General features: G+C 36.5%; 1 protein-coding gene across 1 annotated transcript; it reads right to left on the bottom strand.

Moving 5' to 3' along the window:
- Window positions 1–1,248, bottom strand: LOC146748943 (uncharacterized). The gene is made up of 2 exons (XM_085505791.1): window positions 1,066–1,248; window positions 1–762 (listed from the first exon to the last, which is right to left on the bottom strand). Exons 1-2 carry the CDS (start codon window positions 1,246–1,248, stop codon window positions 1–3), a joined length of 945 nt encoding a protein of 314 aa, XP_085361917.1.
- Window positions 1,249–10,765: the final 9,517 nt, after the last annotated feature.

Here is a 10,765-nt window from a genome sequence, read left to right as displayed (position 1 = left end):
TTACGTCTTTTCAAAAAACTGTGATAGTGACAAGAATGTTCTTTTATGTTTGGTTACCCGTGGATGACCAAAATAATCTTCACTAAGCAACTTCACCAATCCATCTATCCCTCCTCTGCTATAAGCCAAGTTCAAGTGACAAAAAGCCAGACCAGAAGCAGCTATTTTCTCAGCCATACACTTTGTAATTACCTTCTTACTTATTAGTTGACTAAGAGAAGACAGATTTTTCTTTTTACACAATAGAAATTTAAGAGCTTCTATAATAAAATCAACAGAGAAGCTATGTTTACTAATATGGCTGATGTCAACATTACATTTACCAATCAATTGTTGAAGCATATGTACATCATGTTTTGCATTGTGAGCACTGTATTCAGTGTGTAAATAATCATTAACCAGGTTTTCTTCAGAGTAAGATGATCGAGGTGGTAAAATTTCACGAAATACAGAGAGCGTATCAGAAAAGCAGCAATGTTTATGTTTCAGTTTGTCTAAAAGACCATATCTTTGCAAAGAACTAACCAGAATCCTAGCATCAAAATTATTACAGTTATGTGCAACTAACACAGAATTTAATGGAATCCATTCTATAAAACTCTCAAGAGCATCTTTCTGTGATAATGTTGGTACTAAATTAAAGTTATGAAACAGTTTACCACATGTATATGTCAACCCAGTTACTTTGGATGCTGCTGGATGTATTGGCTGACAGGGGTCAACATACTCATCAAATATTTTACCATCATAAGATGCAGCAATCTGACAAATTGAGGAATCAATACCAAATGATGTTGTTTCAAGATCAAATACAACAACAGGAGAATCTTGAAGTATTTTTACTGGAAAATTTACAGGAGCATTAACTGGTTCAGGAATACATGTAATATAAATGTCATTTCTAATTGCAAAGTTTGTGTTGTATGTGTCACCTTCTCTTAACTCAGTAGCATTACATTTTTTGTTTCGCTCCTTTTTTAATTGTATACGTCTAAGTTTGTATTTTTTGTTTTCTGTCTGCATCTTTCTTTTTCTTGCTTTATTGTCTAGTTTTATTCCCCTCACCTGTGAAACAATTCCAGGAGATAGTTCATTTTCTTTGTTTAAACTACAAACATATGTGTATCCACTATTTTTCTGTGAAACTGCTGCTGCAATGCGGATATTTAAACTTTCTGATTTACTGTAATGTCTGTTTTTTGGTGCAACAGTGTTATGAAAGCTTTCATTGGCTTGTGTTGAACTCATAAGAGAAAGTTTGCACATGCAGCATAAATTTCAAAAATAGATTTTAAATCTTTACGCAATTCTACCCCAGAAAGATCTTTACCATATGGAAGACGTTTGTGGCAGTAAGTATCTGGCTGACGTTGGTAACCACAGCATTTACGATCACATGATTCATGAGATCCAAATGCATGGGGAACAATGGCAAGCAAGTTTTTATTGATTAAAGCTGGCCTACCTTTGTTCTGAGTAACAGCATAGGAAAAACATGTTTGAAAATACTTGATAACACGTGGTGTTAATATTTTGTGAGTTTTTGAAAGTTCATATACAGTCAAAACTCGTTAGTACGAACTCGGTTACAACGAAATACTGGTTACAACGAACGAACACCGAAGTCCCGTTTGAAAATCCATTATCCCTATGGTAATTGACAACGCTTAGAACGAACTCGTTTATTACGAAAACCCGCTTAGTACGAAAGGATTTTCTCTGAAAAACAATGGTCTGTAACACCTATAGCGAACATTTCATTCACTCAAACAGCTGCGAAATCCTAAAACGAACCGCCAAATACACGGTGTTACGCTTCCGCTGTTAGCAGTGGGCTTGAGCTGTGCAGCGTAAAATAAAAACAATGTACCCGGTAGCCATTCACTGGGCGTGAAAATCTTTTGTGTACGTGACTTCCAGTGTCTAGTCACTTTCGACGCCCTTGCTGCTCGAGTTTTTAATTTTAAGATTCACAATAAAAAAGTGTGAAGCATGGACGCTGTAAATTTTAGATAAATTACGGCGACTACGAGTGAGATGCCAGTTTCCGTCCTGACTTCAAAATGTCAACTCGTGTCAAACGGCGTGCCTTGTCGTTGGACTGTAAAGTCCAAATGATCAAAGCGATTGAGTCGGGTATTCGTCACGGCGATGTCTGTCGAAAATTTGATGTTAAACCCAGTACACTGTCAACGATTTTAAAGAAAAAAACTGATGTTTTGAAGATGTTCGAACACAACAAAATTGAGCCGTGCCGGAAGCGAATGCGGTTTTCAGCAGTCGACGACGTTGAGCAGGCATTGCTGAAATGGTTTACCAGTGCCCGTTCTATGAATGTCCCAATCAGCGGTCCTATCCTCCAGGCAAAGGCCGAAGATTTAGGACAGAGAATGAATCATTCCGAATTCAAAGCCAGTAATGGCTGGCTGGAGAGATTCAAATCCCGACACGGTATCACGTTCAAATCCGTGTGCGGCGAAGCTGCTTCTGTCAGCGATGACATGGTTGATGACTGGGTAACGTTAACATTACCCGGACTCATCGATGCCTACGCTCCCAGAGATATTTTTAATGCCGACGAAACTGGGTTATTATTCCGCCTGATGCCCGATAAGACATTATCATTCAAGAATGACGTATGCTCTGGGGGAAAGACAAGTAAAGAAAGATTGACTGTGATGCTTTGCGCAAATATGGATGGATCTGAAAAACTCAAGCCACTGGTCATCGGAAAATCAAAAAACCCTAGGTGTTTCAAAAACGTAAAATCCCTACCCGTCGATTACAAGGCAAACAAAAAAGCGTGGATGGTCAGCGATTTGTTCATCGAATGGCTACACAAACTGGACAAGAAGTACAAACGCCAGAAAAGAAAAATTCTCATGTTCGTCGACAACTGTCCCGCCCATCCAGCTGTCAAAAACCTCAAAGCCATCAAACTCGTCTTTCTCCCGCCTAATACAACTTCGAAGCTGCAACCGATGGACCAGGGCGTGATTAGAAATTTCAAGTGTTTTTACCGCCAACGAGTAGTTCAAAGAATGTTGGTGAATCTTGATTCAGGTGAAACCCTACCCACGATCAATGTCAAAGATGCGATCGACATGCTTCATTCGTCCTGGCAAAAAGTTACCGATACCACCATTGCCAACTGCTTCAGAAAGGCGTCGTTTGTACATTCGCCAAATCCCGACGTGGAACAGGAAGTCAGCATTGCCGATCGTGGAGACATTACGGCCGATAACACCAGTGATGTTGAATGTTTATGGGACAATTTAGCCCATCATATCGAATTGCCAGAAATTTCATTTTCGGATTTTGTCTGCGCAGACGACGAAACTGGTGTTTGTGAATCGCCATCAGACGATGCAATCATAGCGTCCATTTTGGAACAAAACGCTGAGGCCGATGAAGACGACATCGAAAATGTCAGCCCAGACATTCCTGTTGACATCGAACTGCCTTCATCGTCGGAAGCTATGGATTGCATAGTAAAATTACGCACTTATCTTCAGTCCCGTGAAAATGTTGAAACTATGATTTTTTCACAACTTTCAACTATCGAGGACATGCTGTTCACATCGATTTGTTCTGGTCGTCGTCAAACCAAAATTACCGACTTTTTAAAATAGCCATCCGTGTTAATAGCGAACAATTTACATTACAGATTTGTTTACCGTATTACAAATGTAATGAATGCAATGTGAATTTTATTTGTTATGACTGAGAAATCATGAAACAAATACAATGAGTACATGTGTGTTTGTGTATGCATACATGACAAATTCAGTCGATCCAGCATGGACGTACTAAGAATTTCTTTATTCATTTATTTATTTATACATGTACTTTGAATAATGAACAGTACATTTGTATTTTCCATTTTAATATTATTTTAATAAACATGACAACGTTTATTTCAATACTATTTGTGTGTTTTTAATGTTTGGTCTAGTGTTTAAAATGGCGCCATAGTTTTGTTTACCCTGACTTATGGTAATTAGTTTGTTTCTATAAAGCGCCCTCTAGTGGTGATCGGTTATTACGAACACCGGTTATAACGAATATATTCACCTGGGGCCTTGATATTCGCACTAACGAGGTTTGACTGTAGTTTATTTCCTAGACCTTTTTTGGTGTGGTTCATATCTGGTCTCTTTTCAATATCTTGGTTAATTTCTGTTCTTAGTTTATGAATGGTTGTTGTATCATCATCCATAGTTAAAGATACTGTTTTAGCACTAGTTTTGTTAATAGTTTTTACCACTTCAACAGCAATATCTCCTTCCATAGCTTTGGAACTCCCTGTCCAGTTTTTACGACAGTCATGTTTTCTTGTGTTCATATCCCCATTTTCACAAATTTTGCATCCCTTTGAACGCACAGCATATCCCATAATTTTACCAGTTGCTTCCCCTATAGCAGCACCATGACCTGACAGACTGTTATATTCTTTGCCAGAGCCACGGCGCTGCCATGCACCATCAAAGGAAATATCAACTTGATTTTCATGTGAACTAAGTTTTTGTTCTTCAGTTAGAGCTTTAACACACAGTCGTTTTGCAACATTCTCAATACCAACACCTGCTTCTCTTTCTCTTTTCTTTAATGTCTTGTGGTGTATACCCGGTATATTCAGTGAGGCAAGGAAGTTATTCACATGAGTCTCTCCCATTCCACTGTGTACCATTCCTATGTTATGAAATAAGAAACAACTTAGATTAACATTTTATAAGATTAGTTTTTGCTGCCCTACATTACTAAAAGTATGATCACTAATATATGACCATAACACCATAAGATCCAATTTATAGCACTTTCTGAAGTAACTTCTGTAAAGATAAATCAGATTATCATTACAGTCATCATGTAAACAAATTTCACGCAATTTGCACTACTATACTGGCTAACATATATTGACAATAGTAAGATGTTAACATACTATCTGTGCTATTCATAAGAAATGTATGAATATTTACAGAAATAAAAAGAAACCATTATTCCAAAATCATCATTTCCAAAGGAGCCATAGGCAAAACAGAAACTCTCTCACATTCAGATAATGTGAAAAATAACAATAATTTTTAGGTCATGGCTTATTTTCAGAAAAAACATTTATTGGGAGAAAATGTCCAAAAATATATATTACAATGTATTTAGAACAAAAATATTTGACACAATAACAAATAGAAAAAATAAAATTCAAGTATCTACTATAATGTGCAAGTATTTTAATTTTAATTTCCTTAACACAGTCGCAAGTTCATCATGTTACATTTTAATTTTTTTCTGAAGAGTAAACAGATGAAATTTCAATGCTCTAAATTTAAAACACTAGGAAAATAAATATGGATTTCAAAACAGCAAAATATAGAAAATATTTGAACATGCTGTTTATTCATAGTTAAAATTGTATCCCCTTGGTTATATGGAAATGTGAGGACAATCATGCCCTCAAATTGGGGGTTTTGTGCGTATAGTTAAAATTACCAGTTCGCGTTGAAGGCACCTCGTCATAAATAATGAAAGCTGCAGACGACGCGACAGACAAACTTCGTTGTCAAATATGTTTTTATCACAATTTCTGTATTTAGTGAAACAGGAATTAGGAAAAAATAAACACTGTTTCCCCCAAAATAAGCATAATCCGATGTTCATAAAAACAAATAAAATGCGAAAATATATTGATTCGAGTTGTGGATACAGTTGCAGACGACTCAACCAAAGTTTACGTCGTATACTGACACCGTACGTACGTACCTGAATTTGATTCTAAAACTACTTCAGCTACTTTCTTATGTTGGCGGTTCGCCTGGATAACTGCCAATCTTCTTCTCTTCTCTTTCTCGGTCAAAATTCCTTTAAATTTGCGTGCATTCGGCGATCGCGAAGCGTACTTGTTTGTTGTGGCAGCCACCTTGAAAGTCTGCTTCAAATGCGCAGAACGTATGCGCAGTGCATTTCCGCGCATACAACCTTAATAAATGGTGTATGCACTTTACCCCATTCTTTAGCCAGTGTAAATAACACACTGTTTTTCCACCATTTAAAATGTATCTATTATTCCACAGTATTTCTGATTTGACCTCATTTTAATTAATGGGTGGGCCATGACAGAATAGTTCATACCAAAAACATAAAATGTCAGAATAAAAAGCTGGTAAAGAAAAATGCATTTTGTCAGGATCATAATTACAGCTCAATAAACATTTCAAGCGCCCATATCTACTAAAATAGCTCCTTGGAATAACTCCCCATGATGCATTTGTTTCCATTATCCTTATAGCCCAAGCGAATTTGAATGCTTTGTTTAACAACTCCAAATCAGTCATGCGCAAACCACCATTTTCAATATCCCCAATTAAAGTGTTGTTTTTTATATGGTGTCTTTTCCCGTTACACAGAAAATCAAATAACCTAGCCCGGGCTTCGGACACACATTTTGGAGGAATAGAAATGGAGTACATTACAAAGAGCAGATTAGTAGCCCCAAAAACCTTTGCAAGTGTAACTCTGCCACCAATAGTCAAGTCACGTGACTTCCATATGCCAAGTTTTATATTCATTTTTTCAATTTTTTGGTGGAAGTTAAGCTCTATTTTTTTCTTAACATCGTGACCTATATAAATTCCCAAGTAACGGATTGGTTTTTGGGTGGGGGCTATTACATCCATCTTTTGCCAATTATGTTTAAGTTTACCCAACACAAGTAGTTCTGTTTTACCCATATTGATTTCTAGACCAGAAAAATCATGAAATTGTTTTAGAATGGATAGAGCAGTACGAACAGAATTTTGGTTTCTCATGCAAAGGGTTGTATCATCTGCAAAGCCAGATATTTTTTGTTCATGCTCATATGGCAAAATAATACCATCTATTTGGTCACATGATCGAATGACAAAAGCCAACAACTCTATGGCAATTACAAAGAGAGCTGTGGACAACGGACAACCCTGTCGGATGCCCCGATATAACTTGAACCAACCTGATGAATGCCCATTATTAAGTACACAGCTTTCAATGTTGTTATAAAATACAGAAACCCATTTCTTAAAAGAATCGCCCAAATTGAACAAGTCAAGAGCTTTATGCAAGAAATCCCATTCTAGGGTATCAAAAGCTTTTGTAAAGTCAACAAACAAAAGTGCTCCCGGTTGACCACTATTTTCACAGTAATCAATAATATCTGTAATAAGTCTGATATTGTCAACAATTTTTCTACCTGGTATAAAAGCAGACTGGATTTCATGAATAATGGAGGGTAAAATATTTTCAAGCCGTTTAGCCATGCATCTACTTGCAATTTTGTAATCTGCATTGAGCAGCGATACTGGTCTCCAATTATGCAAATCAGTCAATGCTTTATCAGGTTTTGGCAATAAAGTTATAACAGCTTGTTTTTGTGTGGTAGACATGACACCATGATTGAAACCGTAATTTAGTGAAGCCACCAATGCATCCCCAATTTTTTTCCCAGAAAAATAAATAAAATTCAGGGGGTAGCCCGTCACTGCCAGGTGATTTATTTTTGGGGGATTTTTTTAAGGCAGAAAATACTTCCTCTTTAGTCAGAATACCTTCACATTTGTTTATTTTTTTGTGGGTCAACATGTGGGATATTATTATTATTAAATAATCTATATTTATCATTTGAAATCAAATTTGGAGAGGTCGATGCATATAACGCAGTATAATAATTTCTGATTTGCATAAGAATGTCCCGTTCACCAGTAATTTCGTTATGATCGACCATCAATTTGGTTACAGTTTTCTTTTTAAAATTACGTTTTTCCAAGTTCAAAAAATATTTGGTAGATTTTTCACCCTCCTGATACCATTGTATGCGTGAACGGATATCATAGCCCTGAATCTTGTGATCAATAATGCTATCAAGTTCTTTTTTTAAAGCTTCATACTGCATCAAAACATCCTCATCCAAATTGTCATCGATTTTTTTTTCTAAATTATACAACTCTTTTTCAAATTCAATTTCTCTATCCCTTCTTTCTTTTGCTTGTCGCTTTGAGAATTCAACAGTAGCCTGACGAATCTTGTACTTCAAGTATTCAAAACGAGTTTGGTGATCAAGGTATAAAGTATCACGCAGAATATCGTCAATGGTTTTATTAATACTTTCCGTATAAGTATTGTCCTCTAACAGGTTACAGTTGAATTTCCAAAAACCAGGGCCTCTACGGGAACCCCCTCCAACAGAAATCGAAATCACAATTGCATCATGGTCTGATTTTGTACAAGGACGAATATCACAAAGTTTTACCTGATTATTCAGATGTTTAGAAATCAAAAAGTAATCCAAACGCGTTGCAGCATTTCCCCCTTTTCCATGTAAACCTATATGTTTTAGGATTGAGTTCTCTATAAATATCAATAAAATTATAACATTTAATAAAAGATAACATTTCCTTTCTGAAAGTTGATCTTGGATCAACATTTTCACCTCGTTTATCCATTACTGGATTTATTGGTATATTAAAATCACCTCCCATAATCAATATACTGTAAGGGAAATTACAAGTAATTGATGTCTTAACAACTTTTAAAAAACGAATCTGTTCTTCTTCTCTATTCGGAACATATATATTTGCAATCACTGCCTTGAAGCTATCAATATCTATTTCCAGAAAAATAAATCTACCAGATGCATCTTTAACAATTTTAGTGTGTTTTATAGTTGTGTTTTTGTGTAATAAAATTGCTGTCCCACAGCTTGCCCGAGTTCCATGCGAAAAGAAAATGTCCCCTCCCCAGTCAACCTTCCATTTGTGTTCATCCTCTGAACTACTATGGATTTCTTGCAGTAAAATTATATCTGCTTTCTGCCTCCTACAAAAATGAAAAATAGCCTTACGCTTCTGTGCATCTCTAATTCCCTTACATTTAAACTAATAACATTTAATGAATACATGTACTACAAACACAAAACGTATAAACCACGCATACATAAAAGCTCAAGTTAAAAAAAAGAAAAAAATACCTGGATAACAGCAAACAAACGCTGCTGCTCCAAAAAATCCAAAAAAGTAAATATTTACGATTCACAATGTGCTATTTTAAAGGTAACAAACAGTTAATAAATGCCATGTTTATCAGAAAAAAGAATAAGTTGCACCCCAACGTAATTAAACAAAGTGCACGTGTACAGGAAAGCAATTTCCAATACCACACACAGCACCCTTTCACTCTTATGTAACCTAAATAATACATGGTGACAATGGGTGACAATGTACACCTACTAACAGGTGCGGAACATGAGTGGTAAAGGCCACGATGGAACGTTTCACACGTGCAGCTTTTTTTTTCTTTTTTTTTATAATTAAATTTCAGGTCTAACACGTACAACTTTTTGTTTTTGTTTTTATAAATATAAATTTCACGGCTCACTTTTAAACATACTATAACCTAAAGCAAAGTAACATGCACAAAACTGACCACATTGAGAAGTGGTGCAAGACAAAAGTCTAATAATTATATAATGTCAGGGGGTTTATAAAGCGATCCATCTATATATAATTTACCTTCACGGAAGGACGGCTTCTTCCCTTTTTCATACGCGGTTTTCATTACGTCTTTGAACGATTGTTTTGCTTCAAAATCTTCTTTGATGAGATCGCGAGTAACATAAATATGAGATTCCTTTAGCGCCGATCTTGCGTTTCTAATCACGGATTCTTTTATTGGTCTGCTGTAGAATTTAGCAATTATATGGTTTGGTGTCTTCTTATTTTTTTACTGCGAGCACGATGTGCATTTTCGACACGAGGAACACCGGGCGCCATCTTGAAAACACCAATCAGTAGATTTTCGACGATTTCCGTGCAGTTCTCGTTGTCAGTTTTTGCGATTCCTCCAAAGCGCAAGTTATAATTTTTCGAATACCGTTCCTGTTTTTTTTGCTTCTCTTTGAGTTCATTGTTTTCAGCCATCAACAATTTGTTTTGTTTTTCAAAGTCATTCACTCTCGAAATAAGTTGCATAACCTTATTGTTCAGGGCGTACAAAGCTTGTTCATTTTTCTCCTCGAAAAGTTCAAACTTGGTTTGCCGTTCCTCCAATTCTTTTTCCACATCATCAACTCTTCCACTTGTTTGTTTCTAATTTGTAGAGATTTGCATCGATACGGAGGATAGCCTCCTTCATAAAGCGTTTGAACTCTTCCTCACTCTCACCTTCCCGCTCACTTTTTGATTTGTCCACGTATTGCGTAATCGACCTCTGTGATCTTGACGGTGTTGACGCCGACATCGTTTTCAGTTTTCCTTTTTCTTTCACGCTTGCCCTGCTTTCAGTTGGCATCCCTTGTGAACCGTACTATATGTATCCCTGAGCAGTATCCACGTCTTTTCTATGATAAAATTAACCAATTAGTGCCCAAAGTGTTGTAAAGGAAGAATTTCCCGGAGCAGCCAAAACCACCACACCTACACGTTGGCAGACATGCGCATATCTCCCTGGTATTATTAAATTCTATTGTGAAGAACTTCTATTGTAACCTGTCAAAAGTGAGGAAAAAGATGGCCTGAATTCAATAAACTGGGAAACGATTCCCATACAATTTTCAATGAGCCTCTACGGAAACGAGTGCTCAAGGAAAGAGAGAGCTATAAAAGGCCAAACAGTGGTGGAGTTACAAACACAGCATATAATACAAAGCAGAGAAAAACTCACCAGGCAACATCAGCATCAGGCATCCACAATGAAGGTAACAAGTGAGTTCTGACTGAGGCTGAAGAGACAAAAAATATAC

The sequence above is a fragment of the Saccoglossus kowalevskii genome, chromosome 2, assembly GCF_978046115.1.
Source record: "Saccoglossus kowalevskii chromosome 2, keSacKowa6.1, whole genome shotgun sequence".
Taxonomy (NCBI): Eukaryota; Metazoa; Hemichordata; class Enteropneusta; family Harrimaniidae; genus Saccoglossus; species Saccoglossus kowalevskii.
Note: the sequence above shows the minus strand (reverse complement) of the source record. Positions and strands in the feature narration are given on the sequence as shown.

Bases quoted from the DNA above. Each gene is read 5' to 3' on its own strand.
- LOC146748943 (XM_085505791.1), bottom strand. From the start codon at position 1,248: ATGAGTTCAACACAAGCCAATGAAAGCTTTCATAACACTGTTGCACCA. The intron at 763-1,065 runs GTGAGGGGAATA...TCAATTTGTCAG, and splicing joins CTCCTGGAATTGTTTCACAG to ATTGCTGCATCTTATGATGG.